The sequence below is a fragment of the Arvicola amphibius genome, chromosome 2 (genome assembly GCF_903992535.2).
Source record: "Arvicola amphibius chromosome 2, mArvAmp1.2, whole genome shotgun sequence".
NCBI lineage: Eukaryota > Metazoa > Chordata > Mammalia > Rodentia > Cricetidae > Arvicola > Arvicola amphibius.
In genome coordinates this window covers 23855864-23879596 of record NC_052048.2, presented here as the reverse complement: position 1 = coordinate 23879596, position 23733 = coordinate 23855864, and the positions used below count along the sequence as shown (strand labels likewise).

General features: G+C 44.3%; 1 protein-coding gene across 1 annotated transcript in view; it reads left to right on the top strand.

The window, feature by feature from the left end:
* The first annotated feature begins 5930 nt into the window (after positions 1-5930).
* Vwf (von Willebrand factor) overlaps positions 5931-23733 on the top strand; it is a 150014-nt gene continuing 132211 nt past the window's right edge. The window contains exons 1-3 of the mRNA XM_038320478.1: positions 5931-6153; positions 7575-7629; positions 9017-9181. Coding sequence (XP_038176406.1) covers positions 7575-7629; positions 9017-9181 — 220 coding nt within the window. The 5' untranslated portion in view covers positions 5931-6153. The remainder of the gene's footprint in view (positions 6154-7574; positions 7630-9016; positions 9182-23733) is intronic.

Here is a 23733-nt window from a genome sequence, read left to right as displayed (position 1 = left end):
GAGAGAAGGAGTCCAGGTACTAGGGAGACCGAGGCAGGAGGACTGCCAACTCAAGGCCAGCAGGGGCTGCAGGCTGAATGCCCATCCCAGGCAACTTAGTGAGGGAGACTCTGTCTCAGAATGAGAAAGGGAAAAAAGAGGGTGGAGACAGCTTAGTGTTGCATGCGTGCTTTGTGTGAAACTCCATGTTTGATCCCTGGTACTACAGCAAATAAACAAATAAATGGACAAACATACAAATAAATGTAAGTAAATAAATGATCTAAAGATGCAAACAAATTCAAATCAATCCAGATGAATGACATTAGAAAATATTGCCTTAAAAACTAAATGGGCGAACATTAGAGCAATAACTATGCTTCAGTTATATTACCAGGTAATCAGAAGGTAATGAAAGTGTTCATTGGCACAGTCATTGGAAGGATGCACATGAAGGTCTTGACAGCTTTTGCACCCTTTGACACAGCACCTTCTTTTGATTCGGGGAACAGGAAGCTGCGCTCGCTCATGTGCCACGGTAGGAGTGCCTTGCCGGATGTCACCCTGCTGTTGAAAAAGCAAAGCCAACACTCCCGAGGCACCTGGTTTCAGAACTTTGTCATCTAAATGAAAATTGCAACCATACAGAATCCTAGAGAGGCCAACATAAAACACTTGCATTCTACACAGCTCTGCGCATCCCAATGCCCCATTTACTCCAGAGTGTTCAAATGGTTAAAAGACAAAACATAGACAGAGAGTCCCCACGGACCACTCTGTAGACCTTGCCTTCTCTCTTCCTCCCCAGAGGTCACCAGTGTCCTAAATTTAATGGTTACTGTACCACATTTACTTTCCGCAGTTAGCCATATTTATAAGCAAAAATATACAGGCTCTAAAAACTTTATTACATAGTCTTTCCTTTGTAAGGATTACATGTTTTTTTTTTCCCTTCCATTTTATGTATGTGGGTGTCTTGCCAGCAGGTATATCTGTGCAAGTTCATGCAATGCCCTTGGAGACCAGAAGAGGGTGTTGAATTCCCTGAGACTGGAGTTGGAGATTGATGTGAGCTGCCATGTGGGTGCTAGAATGGAATCTGGGTCCTCTGGAAGAGTTATATGTGCTCTGTACCCCAGTCGTTTCCCCAACCCCTTATTTTATGGGGTTTATTTTATTTATTTAAGCTCATATAAATGTTACCCTCTGGTAATTTGTTGGAACAAGGGGCTCATGTAGCCCAGGCTGGCTATGAACTCATTGTGTAGCAGAGGATGGCCTTGAACTCCTGGTCCTGGTGTTTCTATCTTCTAAATGAAGTCCTGGGATTACAGGCCACGAACCAGCCACATCCAGTCTCACATGGGGAGCAGAGAGCAAGGCAAGAATCCCTTGGGACCCACCCAGAGTTTTGTGGACTAGGCAAGCGCTCAATTAGGGGTGCTACACCCCAGTGCACACCCTAGCTCACATCCCAGTGCACACGCCAGCACACACCCCAGTGTGCACTCCAGCGTACACCCCAGTGCACACGCCAGCACACACCCCAGTGCACACCCCAGTTTATACTCCAGTGTACACCTCAGTGCACACCCCAGTGCACACCCCAGTGTACATCCCTGCATACACCCCAGCGTACACTCCAGGCTCTATTTTCCACATTTTCTATGCACTTCTGTCATATGTCTGAAGAATGCAAGAACCTTACAATACCTCCATTGTGATTACATCTCCTTGTCCTTTGTGCTATTATGTCTAGTACTCTGGTTCCATGTTGCTTTCCTTTTTACCTTTATTTTTTTATAACAGTGTCTTATGTGCAGCCCAGGCTGACCTAAAACTCATCATCCTCCTGCCTTAGCCTCCTGAGTGCTGGGATTACAGACAGGCTATCCACCTTATTTTATTTATTTATTTATTTATTTATTTATTTATTTATTTATTTGCAAGGGTTCTCTATGTAACCCTGGCTGTCCTAGAACTCGCTCTGTAGACCAGGCTGACCCCTATCGGACTCACAGCAATCCTCCTGCCTCTGCCTCCTGAGTGCTGGGATTAAAGGTGTGTGCCACCACCGCCCGGCTCTGTTTATTATTTTAACTCTCCGTATTCTCACTATCCTTGTTTTACAAAGTCACTGCCTGTTCATATTCACCCTGTGGCTTCCAAATCCTTTGTTCATTTTCAATTCTAGCATTTTCTTTCTCCGTTTAACTTCTTTCTTCCTGACGTACCTTCTTTAGCCGTCCATTCAGGAACGCTGAGGATAGTAAACTCATCTTTGTCTGGGAAGAGAAAATCCCCTAACTCTGAATGATGACTTAGCTAGGAGATCGGTTGCTACAGCCCCTCCCACAGCCCTCTGACCTGACTCAGCTGGGGACCTTCTCTGCGTCTTTGTCAGTCGGGGTGTTGAATGTCTGATGGAGCCCTCGGGGCTAACAACTGACAGGGTGCAGAGTATTAGAGCCTCTGAGGCTGTCCTCCTTTCTTTTCCTTCCCACTCCCTCCCTCCCTTCCTCCCCCTCCTGATGGATATCTTAATAAACATCTTTTCCTAGTGGCTTTCCTTTCTTCATATCACACGTCCACTTCCCATCTGCGGTTTCCTGCCCACCCTATTAATTCTCTGTACTAAAACGCCCGGAGTCTGTGGTTGTGGACGCAAAGACACCGCTGTCTGTAGAGTCCTGGGGTTGGCTCTTGGTCTTCTCCTTGCTCCTTTCATTCTAGGCTCTTTCCTAACACCTTTTTTTTTTTAAATTTAATTTTTTGAGACAGGGTTTCTCTGTGTAGCCCTGGCTGTCCTGGAACTCCCTTTGTAGACCAGGCTGGCCTTGAAAGAGATTCACCTGCCTCCTGAGAGCTGGGATTAAAGGTATGCACCACCACCACCACCACCACCTAGCTACACTTCTGACGGTTTGTCATTTTCTTATTTTTTGGAGTGATTTTCTTGGATTTATTTTCCAACAGTTTTTTTTTTCAGGCTTTTGTTTTAATTTTGTTTTTGTTTTCCATGAGACCAAGCAGTCTCACTATGTGGCAAAAGCTGGTCTTGACTTACGGCCCTCCTATCTCAACCTCCTGAGGGATGGGATTAAAGGCATACACCACCATGTCCCAGCTCATTTATAATACAAAGCTCAGGGGCAGCTGAGCATTTAAAAAAAGTGACCTATGTTGTCAGCACTTTGAAAGGCAGCGGACCCCATGGAAGTAGAGTTACAGATGGCTGTGAACCACCATGTGGTTGCTGGGAGTGGAACCAGGTCCTCTGGAAGAGCAGCCAGTGCTCTTAACCACTGAGCCATCTCTCTGGTCCCCAGCAGGAAGGATATTCTTTTTTTTTATATTAATTCAGACTTCCCTACTTCCTTTATGTATGTTTCTAAATATTTCTAAGACTTGATTTCTGTTTTTTAAATTGATTTTTATTGAACTCTACATTTTCTCTGCTCCCCTCCCTATCTCTCCCCTCCCCTTCAACCCTCTCCCAATGTCCCCATGCTCCCAATTTATTCAGGAGATCTTGTCTTTTTCTACTACCCATGTATATTAGATCTATGTATGTCTCTTTTAGGGTCCTCATTGTTGTCTAGGTTCTCTGGGATTAGGATTTGTAGGCTGGTTTTCTTTGCTTTATGCTTAAAAACCACTTATAATTGTCTTTCTGGGTCTGGGTTACCTCACTCAAAATAATGTTTTCTAGCTCCATCCATTTTCCTGCATAATTCAAGATGTCATTATTTTTTTCTGCTGTGTAGTACTCCATTGTGTAAATATACCACATTTTCCTTATCCATTCTTTGGTCAAGGGGATTTTAGGTTGTTTCCAGGTTCTGGCTATGACAAAAAATAATGCTATGAACATAGCTGTACATACGTCCTTGTGGCACGATTGAGCATCCTTTGGATATATACCCCAAAGTGATATTATTGGTTCTTGAGGAAGGTTGTTTGTTAATTTTCTGAGAAATTGCCACACTGACATCCAAAGGGGAGGAAGGATATTCTAATGAGACACCTTGGCCCCTCCCTTTTGCTGTCAAGCTATTGAGACAATTCCTAAGAAACTGGACTTTCCCCAGTAATCTTATGCTGAAAAAGGGAAAGGTGGAACCCAGAGGAGAAACTGGCCTCTCAGGAAACTATTTCACACAGTCTGACAACTTGTAAGACTATCTTTTAAAAAAAATATTTATTTATTATATATACAATATTGTGTCTGTGTGAAGGCCAGAAGAGGGCACCAGACCCCATTACAGATGGTTGTGAGCCACCATGTGGTTGCTGGGAATTGAACTCAGGACCTTTGGAAGAGCAGGCAATGCTCTTAACCGCTGAGCCATCTCTCCAGCCCTTTGTAAGACTATCTTACAGGGGAGGCTGGAGTCAGGACAAAGCGGATCAGTGGTGGGTGGAGCACGCCTTGACCAAGACTGCTTAGTTATGTCTCCTGCCCTCTATTTAAGCCCAGTCTCCTGTCAGCGCCTCAAAGATGGATTTAGGGTGGGTGGGGGGCTACTGGACCTCCTTGTTCTGCTTCCCAGTGCCTCTTTAATTGGTCTACTGAGGATGGGAGGCCAAGGCTAGCTTACTAGGCTTCTAGAGTCAGACTCAGACCCCAGCTACTCTGGTAACAGAAATGTTAAGGACAAATCTTACCTCTTCCATTCTTTTTCTTTCCTTGACTGGTTGTGAAGGCTAGTTTTACGTCAGCTTGACCCAAGCTAACATCACCAGAGAGTGGTTTCTTCAATTAAGAAAATGCCTCCTTAAGATCAGGCTGTAGGCAAGCCCCTAGGGCATTTTCTTAATTAGGGGTTGATGGGGGAGGGGCCAGACCTTTGTAGGTGGTGCCATCCCTTGATTGGTGGTCTTGGGTTCTCTGGGGAAGGATTAGTTAGTCAGAGCTTGCTGAGAATAGGCTTTGGGGGAATAGGTGTGTGTGCAGATGTATGTTACTGTGCATGTGTGTGTTTGTGGGGTGCCTGTGTGTGTGCAGATGTATGTTAGTATGCGTATGTATGTGTGTGTGTGGAGTGTATGTGTGTGTGCAGATGTATGTTAGTGTGCATGTGTGTGCGCAGATATACCTTGGTGTGCATGTGTGTAAAGAGTCAGGGCCTGAGGCTATATCTCAGTGAAAGATTGTCTATCATGCACAGGCCTTGGATTCTGTGCCTAGCAGAGAGCAAGTAAGTGTGTGTGTGTGTGTGTGTGTGTGTGTGTGTCACTCTTTGGGGGAGTATTAGAATGAAACCATCATTTCCACCCATCTCCCTTTCCAAAGGTTTGAACTTGTAACCAGGATTTTTATCTTCTGTTGTTTGTTTTGAAAGAGGGTCTCTCTATGTAGTCCTGGCTGTCCTGGAGCTTACTAGGGAGACCAGGCTGGCTTCAAACTCCTAGAAATCTTCCTGCCTCTGCCCGCTGTCTGCTGGGATTAAAGGCACATGCTTCCATGCCTGACTCACAGCCTTTGTCTTTAACCTGTTCATAAAACGCTGGCTAGGGTCCAAACAGGCTGTTTTCATGAGATCTGGCCTGGATTTTTCATACCTGTGGGTGACGGGGACAGGACGTGTTCACATACTTCCTCTCACCCGGCTAAGTTGGCTCTGGTAGAGGTGTTATTTTAAAAACCCCTGGGATTTAGCCCTGGAAGTTGGATCCAGGAGCCATGTTGCTGTAATCTGGTTCTCTCCCCTAGCCTGGACCATGCTGCCACCGGGAACCTACTGCTCCTGGTCTTGGTTGTCTGTGGGGGACTCAGGGGGTCTCAGGGACCAAACTGAACTGTGGTGGTGTGGCAGCTTCCGGGAGCTCTCCCTCCTGGCTCTTTAGGCCTTATCAGCCTGGAAGTACTTCTGCTACTGCTTCCTGCCATTGTTTTCCCGTTGGTCATTAAGAGAAGGCCAGTGCCCTGTTGCAGCGGGCTCACAGCTATCGTGGTGCAGAGGGCTGGGTTCTCGGCCACAGCCTGGGCTTTATCTCCCTGACTGTGGGGACTTTGCAGCCCCTGGGCTGCTTGACAGCAAGACTGCTCAGAGCCTGAGCCAGTCCATCCAGTGGTTGCTGAGAACATGACTTAGGAGTGCTGGAATTACTGAGCAGTGACCAAGTTTCTCAAGGGACCTTGGAAAGACAGCCCCGATCCGCAAAGGGAAGGTATGATGGCTCAGTCGTGGGAGGGAGGTACAAGGCTGACCCTTGCCCCTGAGCTGCTGACTGGGTTTCTTGTGCCTGGAGCAGAGGGGGTTTGTATGGAGAGGTGATTTGAAGCTAGCCTGATTCTAATGTCCTTTCTCTCCTTACTACTGGATTCTGCTTTTCTTGCTGAAGAGGCTTTCTTTCCTGGCAGGACTTAGATGAGATTGACAGTCACTTTCCCCTCCCTTCTTGGGTACCAGCTGGGAGCCACTGATGCTCCAGTGTGCTGGGAGGACAGGGGAGAGGGGCACCTGCTTTGTGACCCAGTTTTGGCCATGTTAAGGAACAAAGGGTTCAGTTCATATTCATGAGATACTGGATTTCTCCCTCTTCGTTTGTTTGAATGGGCATTATGGAGGAGGAGTGATCCCTGACCGTCTGTGTTTCCTGTAACTTTCTTCAGAAGAGAAGGGCTGGGGCACGAGCTCTGAGGGTTGGGACGCTGTGCCCTGTCAGCAAAGATTGAGTCCTGTCTGGTGGGCTGTGGCCTGAGGCACATAGCAGAGAAATTTCCTCAGATCCAGGGCTGTTAGACCCCTGTCCCCTTGTCAAAGGCATTCAGCAAACATTACTTGAGCATGTACTGGGTGCTGAGTGTCCTTGCAGATCCTGGGGACATTGGTGAGAGAGACAGTCCCTGTTCTAAAGGTGCTCATGGCCCAGGGCAGAGGACCAATAAGTATTAAATGGTGGCCTCTGACTGGTCTGCAGGTATGATTCTGATGTTAGCAACAGAAGGGCCAGCTCCTTCTTTTCCTAGTAGGTGCCCAGCATGGTGACTGAGTAGCATTCTATTTCAGCTGCTGAAGGGCTGTGGGGACCTGGGATACCAGGCTAGCCTGGAGGACAGGAGAAGAGAGACAGAACCTCTTCACCCCAGGTGGTCCTGTCACTAGTGTCTGGAGATGGTGCTCAGCAGTGTAGGGTAGAGTTCGCCCAGATTGTTGCTTTTAGACCTGGCACTGCCGTTGGAACATTTTGGGCACTAGTTCTCCATGTTCAAGGGAGGCATGGGGAGCCACTGAGGACACACACACACACACACACACACACACACACACACACCATTTTTATTTATTTTTTTCTTTGAGACAGGGTTTCTCTGTGTAGCTCTGACTGTCCTGCAGCTTGCTCTGTAGACCAGGCTGGCCTTGAACTTACAGAGACCCACCTGCCTCTGCCCCCTGGGTTCTGGAATTAAAGACATGCACCACCATCACCAGGCAAGAATCCATATATATATATATATATATATATATATATATATATATTGGCTTAAGAAAATGCCACATTGCTGGATGCGTTGACAGTAGCTTGACCCAGCAGCCATCTTTCTGGGCAGTGAGAACCAGCTCATTTCTTTTCCCTTTATTTTGCAGATGAATCATGCCAGGTTTGAGATCTGGCTGCTTGCTCTGGTCCTCACCTGGCCAGGTAGGTACCACATGCTTTATTTTCTTACCCTTGCCCAAGGCTCCTGGGAGCATCTCCTTCCAGGACTCAATACACATGTGGTAGGGCATCTGTGCTCAGTCTGTGTTAGATTTGTGACTTTAAGTCAGTGGTCGCCTCTTATGACAGTTATACAGAACGTCCTGTTTCTAATTTATGCCCCTCCACCTCTGCCAGCTGGATATCTGAAGAGACAAGGTGGCACAGAACTCCCATGTGATGGGAGCACAGAATGGTAGAGACAGAATCTAAGCATTGTAGACAGTTTTCATTTTCATTTTCTTTTTTTTTGGTTTTTCAAGACAAGGTTTCTCTGTGGCTTTGGAGCCTGTCCTGGAACTAGCTCTTGTAGACCAGGCTGGTCTCGAACTCACAGAGATCCACCTGCCTCTGCCTCCCGAGTGCTGGGATTAAAGGCATGCGCCACCGCTGCCCGGCAACAGTTTTCATTTTCATGTGGTCATCTCGTTGAACTTCTCATAGCGTAGATGAGGGGGCTGCAGGTGAGAGAGGAGACACCACTGCAGCAGAGTCCCACAGAGCCAGCGTCAAAGGACTGGGTTCTTGGCCTCCCTCCCCACTTCTCACTACACTGCTTGTTCTACCGTTCTTCCCTCACTGAGATTTGAGAATGGCAGCAGTGCCTTCTGACCATGTGCTGTGAAGCAGAGCGAAGAGATAACCATTGGAATGCCCAGTGATGGACCACGGATGACTCCAACTCCTCTTGTGTTTGCTTCTCTAGTCTTACAATTTTCTCTTTTTATAACTTAAAATGGTTTATTATAAATTCACACTCATGGTATTCAACTGCTTTCCTTCCTTCCTTCCTTCCTTCCTTCCTTCCTTCCTTCCTTCCTTCCTTCCTTCCTTCCTCCCTCCCTCTCTCCCTTCCTTCCTCCCTCCCTCCCTCCCTCCCTCCCTCCCTCCCTCCCTCCCTCCCTCCCTCCCTCCCTCCCTCCCTCCCTCCCTCCCTCCTTCTCTCCCTTCCTTCCTTCCATTTTTAAAAGAAAACAACTATCTTTTTTCATTTTATATATCAATCCTAATTCCCTCTCCCTCCTCTCCTCTGATTTCCTCTACCTATCCACCACACCCCCATTCGTTCCTCAGAAAGAATGAGGCACATTGCTAATGGACAACATTGCCTAAGTCAGTAAGTTTTACTGTAATGAATATAGGTCCCAGAAGGTGGTTTCTCCATTATTGTCCTGAGTCTGGGGTCATGCTCACAGGCAAGGGGGACCTTATATAAAATGGAAAATTCTTCCTTGTTTCTATTTTCTGTCAGTTGCAGCCTCATTTCTCTGAGGCCAGAGAGCTTTGGGCTGATGGTCACATCATGCTCATCTGTGCAATCTTCCTTCAGGGACCGTCTGCACAGAAAAGACTCAGGACCACCCATCCATGGCCCGGTGCAGCCTCTTTGGGGATGACTTCATTAACACCTTTGATGAAACCATGTACAGCTTTGCTGGAGGCTGCAGTTACCTCCTGGCTGGGGACTGCCACAAACGCTCCTTCTCCATTCTTGGTGAGTCCTGGATACCCAAGGCAGGATCTCAGAACAGGGGCAGCTGAGCTGGGAGAGGGTTCCAACTCTCACAACACACCTGAGAATGTAGAGGGCAGTGGCCTTCCCATGACACCTTCCCTTGAGGACAATGGTCTTTCCATGATGGTGCCTTCCCTGAGTCTGGTGTGAGGGCCTGTCTATGCTGCTTTAGTGGTTGTGTCCATTGCTGTGGGTCCAGACAACATTCCAGGAGTTCAAAATTACAGAGAAAAAGGATGACGTCGAAGAGCTTGAGACATGTGGAATTTGGAATTAAGAGGTTGAACACGGTTGTTTTATCTTTGGCACAGTGTCTGTACCTTAATCTTCTGCTATTTTAGTCAGCAATTACTGGCCTGTTTCTCTGGCAGCAGCCCAGCCGTGCAGGCCACAGCCTGGTGGGAATTTTATTCCCATTGAGTCTGCCTGTGCTGCTAAAGGTAGCTTGAATTAAATCTCTATCATTCTGTTTATAAATAAGACTTGAGATTCAAAAGCTGGGGTGAAAACTTGCTAGCTCAGAGAGGTTGAGGAGTACCTCGCTAACTTCTCTCCTTGCTGGCATCTCTAAAAAAAGAGAGTGTCTTTCTGTTCTGCCAAAACAAGAAAAACTGTGCAACTCCAACTCCCTCTCTACTACTTCCTGTGTATCTCTCTACCTCTCCTGGATGCCCTCTGATGCTCTATGATTGATTTTGTCAACTAGTTGCTAACTCAGCATCCTGACCCAAGATTAATTTTATATAATTAATGCAAATGTAAACTCAGGGTTCACAATGTGACTGAATATCCCCCAACATTTTCCCATTTGTCTAAACAAAAAGGGAAGGTTTAACTCTAACACAGTAAAACGATGTACAGTAAGAACACTTATCATGTAAGGATTACAATCACAATGTCTAGTCCATTTATATTTGGCAAATTCAAAGAAACTACTCTATTATCTATCCTATCTTAGTGATTGCAAAGTTTTGTACATAATTCACTTTCTATTATAATGTGTATTACTAACCCAAAACTATTTTCTTAGACCTCAAAACATTTTCTTAAACAATTTAAGCTTTTATGCCTCTCAACCTTATATACTTTATATGTCTTTTGTGAGTCTCTTTTCTGAATGTAGTAACAAGGAAAACTGTAACTTTATCTTGTTATCAATTCCACTGGAGACCCCAAAAAGATATAATATCACCTGAGTAAACTTGAAGTGCAGAGCAAACAAGTACCAAAACTATAGAAATGACAGAAGCAGCTGGCTGCCTGGATTCATTTTCATGTGGTCATCTAGTTGAACTTCTCATAGCATAGATGAGGGGGCTGCTGGTCAGAGAGGAGACACTACTGCATTAATCTTTGTCCTACAGGCTTAGACTATCTGACAGACTTTTCTGTCAAATAGCAGTTTTGAAGGACTGTCCTACCTTGGAAAAGTCCAACAGTTGCCTTCTTTTGTGTCCTACTCATTCAATTTGGACAGTATACTGTAAGCAATTGAGGCAAGGGCAGTTTCTCACCCAGTGGCTAACTTTGCCACAACAAAAGCAAGCTACATATGGAGGTTCTTCAATATCATCCTTTTATGAAGAAAATTGGTGCTGCCAGGAACAGATGTGTCTCACTCTCATGGGTTATTAAAACATCTTAAATGTTATATTCTATAGGTCTCTGAAGTGTTTGAAGACCACCTATCTAAAATCTATCTCTGTTTAACTTTGAAAACATATAACTTAACTACAAGTTTGATTATTATATATGACTAGCTACTTACCTGTATTTCTTGTAATGGTCTGTTCTGTCCCTTTAAGAGACAAGCCCCACCCACTCCCCCCTCCCCTTCCATTGAGGCAAGCAGATCTTCCTTCCACTTCCAGCCTGAGTTTCTTCTTTTCCTCTCCCCACCTCTCTGTTTCAGAGGTAGCTTCTCCTCTCCTCTCCCCACTCTCCATTCTGAGGTTAACATATCTTTAAAATATATAGACTGATTTAATTCAGCAGCTTTTCTATTATCCAATCTCTCTCTGCAGTCTTTGTTCCTTTTTCATTAGCATTAAAACATTTAAAGTCAATCAAGTACTGTGTAATCTATCTCTGGGGTATCTTAACTACTCCTTTCTGTTTATTTTTTAAATTTATTTATCTTATGTGCATTGGTATTTTGCCATGGGTGTCTGGTCCCCTGGAACTGAAATTATAGGCAGTACTGAGCTGCTATGTGGGTACTAGGAACTGAACCCTGGTCCTCTGGAAGAGTAGCCAGTGCTCTTAACCACTGAGCCATCTCTCCAGTCCCCTCCTTTCTGTTTATTAAGTGTATCTTTTAAAGTGAGATTAAATCTTTCTATAACTGCTTGTACTGTAGGATTGTGTGGTATACCTGTAATATGTGGTATTCCACAAAAAAGTGTTTCATTTTATTAGAGACATAAACTGGAGCATTGTCAGTTTTAACTTGTACAGGTATCCCCATGATGGTCATAACTTTTAATAAATGTGTAGTTACAGAATCATTCTTTTCAAAATTTAAAGCAGTTGCCTATTGGAATAATGAATATGTGTGTATGGTATGGTGCACATATTTTAATTTTCCAAATTCTGAAAAATGAAACATGTCCATTTGCCAAATTTCATTTGAGTACCTTTTGCTATACTTCTTGCAGGTAATGGAATTTGATTATACAAAGATCAAGTAGGACATTTTCTTGTAACTTCCTTGGCTTGCTGTGAAGTGATAGAAAAATCTTTTTTTCAAACCTTTTGTTGTTAACATGGTGTTTTTTTTATGAAATTCTGAGGCGTCTAGCACATTTCCTACCAATAGCTGATCACTTTCATCATTAACTTGTGCTAGAGAGCCTGGGTAGATCTGATATGTGTTATATACAAAGGGTGATTTCTATTTTTGATTACTCATTGTAGTAGAATTAACAAAGTTAATTCTAAATCATCTGGAATAAGTTCAGCAATTTCAATATGTAAAATAACTCTTTGCATATTGAGAGTCTGGAACTATATGAAGAAGTTCTGAAGAATCTAATAATATCATGAGAATAGCATATAATTCTTATTTCTGAATGGAATCATGAGGGCCTTGAGCCACTTTACTTAATTCTCCTGAGAATAATCTGCCTTTTCTGATTTATCTGCATCAGTATAGAATGTAGGGGTTCCAGAAATTGGTGTTCTCTGTACATTGTGAGGAAGTATCAAATTATTTCTCTTTATAAACTGAAGTCTCTTGCTTTTGGGATATTTATTGCTAATCTCTTCCCCCAAATTGCTACAAGCTCCTTGCCAATGTTTATTTTCTTCCCAAAATGGGTAAATTTCAGCATTAGTAAAAGGTACCACAATTTTTTTCTGGGTCTATTCCTGCTAACTGATGAAGTCTTAATTTTCCTTTCAGAATCAATTCAGAAACTGTTTATACGTAGCTCTTAAATATTTTTACTCTTGGTGTGGTAAAATATCCATTTGAAGATATTATCTTCTCTCTGCATAAGAATTCCTATAGGAGAATGAGTAGAAGGTAAAATAACCAGACTACAGTCGAGATCTGGCTCTAAGCTATCCACATGTGTATTCTGTAGTTTCTTTTCTGCCACAGTCAATTCTCTCTCAGCTTCAGTTTATAGTTTTCCTGCACTATTTAAGTCCTTGTCATCTCATAAAGTTTGAAATAAATTACTTAGTTCTTGAGCTGCTAGTCCAATTGTGGGCCATAGCCAGTTAATTATCTCCCAGAAATTCTTGAAATCCTTTAAGTGTTCATAATTGATCTCTCCTGATTTGTACTTTCCATGGTTGAATTTTCTATAAACCTATCTTATATCATAAATAATTAATAGAGTCTCCTCTGTATTTTTTCGGGAGCAAATTTGTAATCCCCAACAAAGCAAAATTTTTTTTTTACTTCATCAAACATTTTTCTAAAGTATCTGTCTCTTAATCAGCTGATATCATCCATATAATGGTAAACTATAATTGAGGAAACTGATTAAATATTATTTCCAATGGATGTTGTACAAAACACTGACACAAAATAGGTCTGTTTAACATCCTTTGTGAAAGAATTTTCCACTGATATCTTTTAACAGGCTGAGAATTATTATAGGTTGGCACTGTGAAGGCAAATTTTTCTCCATCATGTTCTTGCAAAGGTATAGTAAAAAACCAGTCTTTTAAATCAATCACTATGAGAGACTATCCTTTAGGTAATAAAGAAGGAAATGGAATTCCAGATTATAAAGGGCCTATTGGTTGAATCACCTTATATAAGGATTTAAATCTGTTAAAATTCTCCATATGTAGCTTTTGGAGCCTGTCCTGGTACTCACTCTGTAGCCCAGGCTGGCCTCAAACTCACAGAAATCTGCCTGCCTCTTTCTCCCAAGTGCTGGGATTATAGGTGTGTGCTACCACTGCCTGGCCCAGATTTCTTTTTAATAACAAATATAGTAGAGTTCCAAGAACTGGTTGATTCTTCATTATGTTGATATTTAGCTGCTCCTGTACCAGCTGTTTAATGCCTGTAATTTTTCTGATGTCAAAGGACACTGTTCCACCCAAATAGGTTTGTCAGTTAACCATTTTAAAGGTAGGGTTGTTGGTACCTTTGAAAGATCAGCAGCTGTCATGCCCTGCTTGTATACAACCTGAACAATGGTGACTGTCCTTGATAATACATTTCAATATTTTTCTCAGAAGCATATGTTAATTTTCAGTTTGTTTTTGAGATTGGAGGAATGTTAATATATGTTTTCCATTTTTGCAACAATTTACATCCCATAAATTTATTGCTATGTTAACCACTTACAGGTTTAGTTTCCTATCTGTCTTTCTAGTCCTATACACTTAACCCATCTTGCACTTTGTTATATCTGAGATAAAGCTTAAATTCCTAGAAGCTGAATATTTACCTCCTGAAGAGTTCATTCTGGATGCCAAGATTTTGGTGAAACTATTGTCATATCTACATCTATATTTACAAAGCCCTCAATTTTAATACCATTTATCTGTATTTTTAGCTTTTATCTTTGATTATTTATAGAAGTTTGCCAAAATATTTCTTTTACGGTTTCTCTTGAAAATTTCGTTTGATCTACTGAAGCTGTTCTGTTATCTACAGCAGTGTGGTTTTTTTTAAACAACAGACATTTAATTTTTTAATTACTCTGCAGAGGAGTTTCCCCAAAGTTGACAGGATATGGTTGAGCCAAATTTGATATTGGGGCCTGCAAGTAGCCCCCTAAGGTGTCTCCCAATGTTAAAGGATTACCTTGCCTGTCTCATATTGATCTGCATTCATCAGTCCAGTGCTGACCTTTGGCACACCTTTATTCATATTCCAGAGGGCTGGAGACTTCTGTTTGGATTATCTCTAGAAAAAACATGACTTCTAGAAATGCCTTGCCTACACTCCCTTTTCAGATGACCTTGTTTACCACAATTAAAACATTTGACCTTTTGAGTTTTCTTAAAATTTTAAGAAATTACTTCTCTTATGCAAATATCATCATAAGTACAAGATTCAATATCAGCCTTATTTTAGATCTATCCATCTATGGGTACTGATTTTTCCTTTAAAGGCCTAATCACCCTTATGCATTCTGAATTACCATTTAAAACATTCAAAGATTCAATTAATATTTTCTAACTTCTGGATCTGACACCATTCTATTTACAGCTAAGGTCAAGCTTTGCAAAAAAAAAAAAAAAAATCAGTGAAAGCTTCTTTGGGGCCTTGTGTAATTTTAGTAAATGACTCAGTCTTCTTTCCTGATTCTTCAACCTTATCCCAAGCATTCAAAAGTGCTATACAGTATAGAACCAAAATGTGATCATTAAATATAGACTGTCTTTGCAAAGCAGCATGCTGGCCCTCACTGAGAAGCCAGTCTTGGGAATTTTCAGTAGCTCTAGCCCTACCTCATTGTTCTATGACATAGCTTCCTCTCTCCACCATGTTTTTCATTGGAACTGAGGACCAGCTTCTAGTACTGCTGTAACTATTTCCAGTCTTGAGGAATAATTCTGTTCCTAGTTACCCATGAATTTAATATCTGCTTCACAAAGGATAAATGCAAACCATATTAAAGGATCACTTTCTTTTTTCCTTTGTCTTTTTGAGACAGGGTTTCTCTGTAGCTCTGGAGACTGTCCTGGAACTAGGTCTTGTAGATCAGGTTGGCCTTGAACTCACAAAGATCTGCCTGTCCCTGCCTTCCTAGTGCTGGGATTAAAGGCATGCACCATCATTGCCTAGCTAGGACCACTTCTTAAATCTCTTCAAATCTAACATTTCTATAGAATTCCAGATAATTTCTGCATAGTCTTGGGGGTACCTATCATCTGGTGGTCATTCTTGCGTGGCAACTGGATAAATTAATGTTGGTGTTCTAATAACCTTAGGCTGTTCCTCTTAATTTTCACAATGCAATTGAGTAGTAGGTTTTTCTTTAAAAATCCTTCGTTTGCATCTAAGTTTTTTCTTATTTTCATTAGTAGGTCTTTCTAAAGCTTGTATCTTACGAATAATAAGTCCTGAGACTTGTATCTTATCAGCCAGATTTTTTAAATTTTCATTAATAAGTCTTTCTAAAGCTTGCATTTTGGTAGTTAAATTATTATATTTGACAATTTTCAAACCACTTTTTATGATTTTTTTAATTCCACATTTTAAAGGATAAGTATTAATTCCCAAACTGATAATAATTGCAATTGACAATATGCCAATCTCAGGTAAGTCATTTCCCCCCTCATTTAAATTCTCCTTTATCAAACCATCCATAGTAGCACAAAGGGGCCCTAGTGCCCTGCATTGTGAGGGTCCCCATTCTTAACTTGGGAAAGATTTTTCTTTCTAATATTACTTAACTCTTTCTTAAAGGACTTCCCAGGCATCTCACCAAACCTGCTGACTTCTTGGTTTGTCTGTGGTGTCAGTGGCAAACTCAGGCCCCGTTTGCGATTTCTAAGCCTGAGCCTGCTTTCTAGAGGCCCCGGCAACCACTGTGGCAGAGCCAGCGGCTGTGACTTCTCTGTCTGTGTGGTCGTGCCACAGGTTGGAGTGCCAAATGTTTTATCTTCGGCATAGTGGCTGTGCTGTAACCTACTGGTTTTTCAGCCAGCAATTGTGGCTCTGCAGTTACTGGCCTGCTTCTCTGGCAGAGCCCGGCTGCTCAGGCCACAGCTTGGAGGGAATTCTGTTCCCACAGACTGTGACTCTGCCGTTGCTGCTAAAGGTAACTCGAACTAGATCTCCATCATTCTGTTTATAAATGATGTTTGAGAATCAAAGGCTGGGGTGAAAACCTGCTAGTGCAAAGAGGTCGAGTTGTACCTAGCTAACCTTCTCTCCTTGCTGGTGTCTCCAAAAAAAGAGAGCTTCCTTTGGCTCCACCAAACAAAGAAACCTGTGCCACTCCAAATCCCTTCCTATTACTTCCTTTGCATCTCGCTATCTCTCCCAGATACCCTCTGATGCTCTATGATTGCTTGTGACAACTAGTTGTGAACTCAGTCTCCTGGCCCAAGATGAATCTTAACTAACACAAATGCAAATTCAGGGTTCAAAGTGTGATTGAATATCTCCCAACAGAATATTTCCTAAGTTGCCAGAAAAATGCCAATAGTCTACCCGTGTTGTGTCTGGATTCTCACTGCAGCTGTGGGAAGTAGGTATGATCATCTCTGAATACGAATGAAGGACTGCTTCCAATGAAGGCTGCTTCATCCTTCCTAGGAGAAGCTGGGTCCCTGTCTCAGTCTGTTCAAGTTGAAAGGTGCGCCCTCTGCACTAGGGAGAGAGAGTGCTCCCTAAAGTCGGAGGCAGTGACAGAGAACTAGGGTGTAAGATCTGATCTGTCGTGATGTGTGAGGTGGGGATGCTATAAACCCAGCAAAGGGGTCCTCTGCCTTGGGGAAGTGAGATGACAGACAGATCTGCATTTTTGAAAGTGTTGAGGAAACACTTTCAAGAACCTGTTAAAACTGGGAAGGAAGGCCTTGAGTTCAAGAGGGACTGCTGTAGTGGGGGTTTGTGGAAGGGGAGAGCAAGAGAGAGGTTCAGACACCAAAATTCCACAAGGAAGGAAAGAAAGGTGGTTTTTGGAGTCAAGAATTTGTGTGAGGCCCTTAGTGGAACACTGCAAAAAAGCACATTAGGGTAAGGAGGGTTGGTTCTGGTTAATCCCACTCGATAGGATTCCTGGTGAGGACCAGCCGGGGTGACAGGCAGGGAGGATGTGGGACTAAGACTGGAGCATCTATCTTTGAACATATATCAAGGGTGAGGAATTTTTCTAAACTTCATTAATTAATAGTAATAACTAATTATTATTAGTGCACATGTGTGCATGTGAGTCTACATGTGTGAGGGTACCATGGTTCATGTGGAGGTCAGAGAATGACTTTCGGGAGTTGGTTCTCACCTTCTGCCTGGTTGAGTCAGGGTCTCTCTTATTGTTTTTGCTGTTTGGTGTATTCTGAGCTAGCTGGCCCCTGAGCTTCTGGGCTAGTCTCCTCTCTAGCTCCACTTCTCAAATCGCCTTAGGAGTGCTGGGCTCACAAATGCACACCCCTGCATCTGGCTTTTAAAGGTGGGTTCTGTGCTTCAAACTTCTGTCTGTGGGCTTGCTTGCATAGCAGGTGCTTTTTCCTTTTTGATCCATCTCCTCAGTCCTCTTCCCCTGCCAAACTGGACCAGTGGGATTCCCATAGATATTGGGTTATGTGGGTAAATACTAGGACAGACTCCCAGGGTAGGCCCTAATCTTGAGAGAGCTGAAAGGAGACTGGTACAAGGGTGGAGGCATGCAGGACCTTGCTTGACACATGGGCTGCAGAGCTCCATGGTGGCTTCTCTGTCAGTCATGCCGTGGATGCATGTGCCATTCTCTGGATCCAGCATGTTTTAAGCTGTTTGGAAAGGGGTAGGCTGACTGTGGCCATGGCTGTGAGATCCCCTGATTCGGCCCAAGCTGGCTTGAAGTGGAGCTTCTCTGGCTTTAACCTTTTGAGCATTGGGGTTATAGGTGTGCACCAACTCTCCTGGCTTCCTCCCGCTTCTGAGATGCTCTCCAGTTTTCTGTTAACACAAGCTGGACTCATCTGAGGGGGGGGGGGAACCTCAACTGATGAAAGGCCTCTATAAGATCCGGTTGTAGGAAGGCTCATAGGACATTTTCCTAAATAGTGATTGACGGGGGAGGGGCCACCCCATTCTGGGGGGAGCCACACCTGGGCTGGTGGTCCTCGCTTCTATAAGAGAGCAGACTGAGCAAGCCACGAGGAGCAAGCCAGTAAGCAGCGCCCTCCATGGCCTCCGCATCAGCTCCTGCCTCAAGGTTCCTGCCCTGTTTGAGTTCCTGTCCTGACTTCTTCAGTGATGAACAGTGCTGTGGGAGTGTCAGCCAAAACAAAACAAAACAAAAACACACAAACAAACAAACAACCCCTCCCCACAAAAACCCTTCCATCCTCAGCTTACTTTTTGGTCATTGTGTTTCGTCGCAGTAATCGAAACCCTAAGACACTCTTACTTTTTAATTTTTTCGAGACAGGGTTTCTCTGTAGCTTTGGAGCCTGTCCTGGAGCTAGCTCTTGTAGACCAGGCTGGCCTCAAATTCACAGAGATCCGCCTGCCTCTGCCTCCCAAGTGTTGGGATTAAAGGGGTGCACCACCACTGCCAGGTTCCTAAGACACTCTCTTAGGGTATCTTTGCACTTGTTCTCCTGCCTGTTAGCAGATCTGTCACAGAATGACTTTGGCATCCCCCCATATTCCCTGTGCTCTAGGAGTCCCCCAAGGGCAAGGACAGTATCTTCTTTTCTGTTGTTGAGTGGGATCTCTGCCAACAAAAACTAGAGAAAGATCCGTGAAGCCTGGTGTTGTGTTGTATTACAGCAGTGGTTCCCAACCTGTAAGTCATGACCTCTTTCTGGGTTCAATGACCCTTTAACAGGAGTTGCCAAGACCATCAGATAACACGAATATTTACATTACAATTCACAATAGTAGCAAAATTACAGTTATGAAGTAGCAATAAAAATTTTATGGTTGGGTTTCACCACAACATGAGGAACTGTTTTAAAGGGTCACAGTATTAGAAAGGTTAAGAACCACTGTATTAAAGAAAAGTATTCACCTGCAGTGATGATGCATGCCTTTAATCCCAGCACTCAAGAGGCAGAGGCAGGGGGATCTCTATGAGTTTGAGGCCAGCCTGGCCTATAGAGCAAGTTCCAGGACAGCCAGGGCTACACAGAGAAACCTTGTGGTGTATCTCCCCACTCCCGAAAAGCAAAGTAACATTTAGGAGCTTTGCGTGCAGGGCTTGGGTTAGCTGGAGAAGACAGGGAGGTTTTCCTTGCACTGGGGGAAGAATGAGCCAGGGAAAGAGGCAGGAGGGAGGGAGTGTTCCTCGTGAGGAGCCAGGGTGGCGGTGACTCAGGCTGGAGAGATGCATCAGGATCACCCAGGGGACTTCCACAGCTATTGCTTGGTTTTAACCCCTGAGTTCTGATTCCAAAAGCTTGGGAATGAGACCAAGAAGCTCATGTCTAGTCATTTCCCTGCTGCTGGAGCTGGTGCTTATGCGGACCAAATGTTGAGAAGCATGGGGTTTGTCTTAGTTAGGGCTGCTATCGCTGTGGTGAACACCACGACCACTGCAGCTAGGGGAGGAAAGGGTTATTCAGCTGATACTTTCACACCACAGTTTGTCATCAAAGTAAGTCAGGACGGGAACTCAAGCCGGGTAGGAACCTGGAGGCAGGAGCTAGTGCAGAGGCCATGGAGGGTGCTGCTTACTGGCTTGCTCCTCTTGGCTTACTCAGCCTGCTTTCTTATAGAACTCAGGGCCACCCACCAAGGGACCACCACCCACAATGGGCTGGGCCCATCAATTACTATTTAAGAAAATGCTATCTAGGCCTGCCTATGACCTGATCTTATGGAGGCATTTTCTGTATTGTGGTTCCCTCCTCTCAGATGACTTTAGCTTGTGTCAAGCTGACATAAAACTATCATGCACCAGATCGTAATTATGGGTGAGTGGATGAAGCTGAAGTACAGGGTTTTAAATCTGATTGGCTCTTGTGTCTTGGTTCCTTATCTATTGCTGTGAAGAGACACCTTGACCAAGGTAAAGTACAGAAGAGACAGTTTATTAAGGCTTACAATTCTATAGGGTGAAGCTATGACGATCATGACCAGGAACATGGAAGCAGTCAGGCACGCAGGTGTGGGTCTGGAGCAGTAGCAGGGGGCTTACATCCTGATCTGCAGGTAGGAAGCAGAAAGAGGCAGTGAGAGCTAACTCAGAGTGTCATGGCTCTTGGAACTTCAGTGCTCACCCCCAGTAAGACACCTCCTCCAGTAAGGATATACCTCCTAATCCTTCCAAATAATTCCACCAACTAGGGACCAGATATATGAACCTATGAGGAGCATTCTCATTCAGACCACCACAGGGTGTCTGCTCCATTCATCAGACTGTAAGGAAGCAGGGTCAGAAAGAGCTTGAGTACTGGTGAAGGTACCAAGAGAAGTGTCTTAGTCACTGTCGAGGTACTGTGAAGAGACACCATGATCAAGGCAACTCTCGTAAAGGACAGCGTTTAATTGGGGCTTGCTTATAGTTTCAGAGGTTTAGTTCACCATCCTCATGGTAGGGAGCTTGGCAGCACACAGGCAGACATGGTGCTGGGGAAGGAGCTGAGAGTTCTACATCCGGATCTGCAGGGAGCAGGAAGAGACACTGGGCCTGGCTTGAGCATTTTGAAACCCTAAAACCCAACCTCAGTGACATACTTCCTTCAACAAGACCACACCTCCTAAACCCTGTCAAGGAGTACCATGCCTTAATGACCATTCAAATCTATGAGCTTATGGGGGCCGTTCTTACTTAATCCAGCACACCCAGAGATATGGGAAGCAAGGACTGTGTGGCTGGGTCACAGTAACAAGATTGTAGGAGGAGGGCCTGCTTGTTTGTCCCGGCCACCCAGAACCAAAAATAACCACACAGAAACTATATTAATTATAACACTGCTTGGACCATTAGCTCTAGCTTTTTATTGGCTAACTCCTACATCTTAATTTAACCCATTTCTGTTAATCTGTGTATTACCACGAGGTTTGGCCTACCAGCAAAGTTCCAGCACGTCTATCTCTGGCGGCGGATCCATGGTGACTCTCCCTGACTCGGCCCTTCTTCCTCCCAGCATTCAGTTCTGTCTTCCCTGCCTACCTAAGTTCTGCCCTATCAACAGGCCAAGACAGCTTCTTTATTCATTAACCAAGAAAAGCAACACACAGACTGACGGCCCTTCCACACCACAAGATGGGAGCTGTAAAAGGCCAGAGACATCCTCAGGATGTAACAAGCTATGGAAGCCTCCCTGAACACTGGGTTGTGGGGGGAGGTCCCACCTTGCTTCAGAAGCAACAGCTAGGGACTGGTTTAGGAGAGCAGAATCTCCTCCCATCCCAACTAGGAGTCAGGAACTCAGGTCTGCCACTGAGGTGGTCCCAGTGTGTATTCTAAGGGGAACTCTCCCTACTTAACCATCATGGCAGAGAGGTACAGACATCCTACCTGATGACCGTGGGCACTGGTGAGTCAGGATGGAAGGGTAGGAGTAGCAGAAGATTGTGTAGACTGTGTCTTTAAAAGATCTTTATTTTGATTTGTATGTGTGTGTCTGTTTGTGTGACTGTATGTCATGTGGATGCTGGAGCCCGCAAGTCCCTAGAGCTACAGAGTTACCTGGTAGAGGTGTTGGGAGTGCATGCTCCTTACTGCTGAGCCATCTCTCCAGCCTCGACACAAGGTTTTGACATGGGAAACAGTATCACTCAGTTTTCTACCCAATGGCTACAGATTCAGGGAGGGAGACACTGATGCCCTGGAGGGGGTTGCTGCCTTAGATCTGTCTGCTTTAGCTTTGTTCTGCTGTGGCTCCTGCCTGGAGACAGGTTAGTAAGTAATACACACTGAATCTTAGGACCAGGCAGTACCTTGACAAAAGCCAGTTAAAGAAGGATTCCTTTTGGCTCAGAACTGGCTACAAGGGTAGTCACAAGGTCAGAAGCACGAGGCAGCTGGTCACATGGCATCCACAACTGGGAAACACAGAGCAACAAATGCTTATTGACAAAGACCTTTGCTCTTTCTTGTTCAGTTCAGGACCCAACCCAGGATATGAGGCCAATTATGTTTAGGGTGGGTTTTTCCTCTTCAATGAGCCCAACCAAGACAATTCTTTTTAGGCATGCTCACAGACCAGCTTAACCTAGATACCCCTTCCCAGAGGCTTTTTTTCTAGATGGTTCTAGAATCTCTTAAGTCCACAGCTGAGAGTAACCATTACACCTACTTTGACTACTTGGTTCTGGTTAGCACTGGGTTCATCAACTTGGGTCAATTGGTTTATATTTCCCAGGACTTGGAGGCTATGTAGGGGGAGCTGGAAGTGTAGAAAGAGCCATAAACCCTTCTCCATCAGAGTTCTCAGGGAAATGACAGTCTCTTCAGTCTCCTGGCTTTAAGGTTTAGGCAGTGTGAGGCACAGGTGAAATCAGCTCTTTGAAAATGTGATCTGTTATCCAAACTAAGTTACAAAAGCATCCGGGCCATCATAGAAGTCCGTTTATTGAATTCTCACGTCAGAGTCACACACTGCTGGCCCTCAGTGAATTTCTGTCAAGGTCAGGTTTTCTTTCATGGTAACCCTCCTGCTACCACACAAGGCTGTACCATAGGCCCAGCCTCGCGGGGTTTCCTTTTCTTTGTTTTGGTTATCCAGGAGGCATTTTGAGATTCAAGGAAGGTCCACACACTTCCAGATATCCCTGTTGATTCCCCACTGGTTTAGGATTCTTATCTCATGACAACTTGCTCTTCTCAAGGGTCCGAGTCAGTCTTCTGGAAGCTGTGAATCCGAACCGGTTGTAGTGCAAAAGCGCTTTTCTGTAGATTGATTTGTAGATTGGCATTTCCACCCAAATCCTACTATAACATCAGAAAGACAAGTGGTAACTTTTTCTGTGGGTATTAGTGGTGTGTGGGAGGCAGCTGGAGCAGTGTTGGGGATGGGACTAGAGTCTCGGGTTAAGGGAAGGAACCTAGGCCTTGGGCCCTGGGTTTCGTTTCTAGGCCCAGGGTCACTTTGTGCTCAATTGTTCTCCAGTGACATCCGGTTTCCTTGGTTCTAAATCATTTACATTCCTGTCTGGGTGTTTGTGGGCCTTGTTCATATCCTGGATAAAGTGTTTGTGTCTGTACTTGAAAGCCCACTTGATAGTAGGGGGAGTCCTTACTATCAAGGTCCCGAGCCAAGGTTTCCTGTCTTCAGCGGTGAACATAGGGCCCCCTAGAGACCCTGGAGTCCCGATTCCTCCTGCTCTGTAGAACCTTCTCTTTCTGAGTCATGGCCGCAAGATCCGGCTCTCAAATTAGCCCAAGGAGAGCCAAGAGCAACCAGAAGTCTGCTGAGTCACTTCCACGGTCCAAGCTACAGCTTTTGTA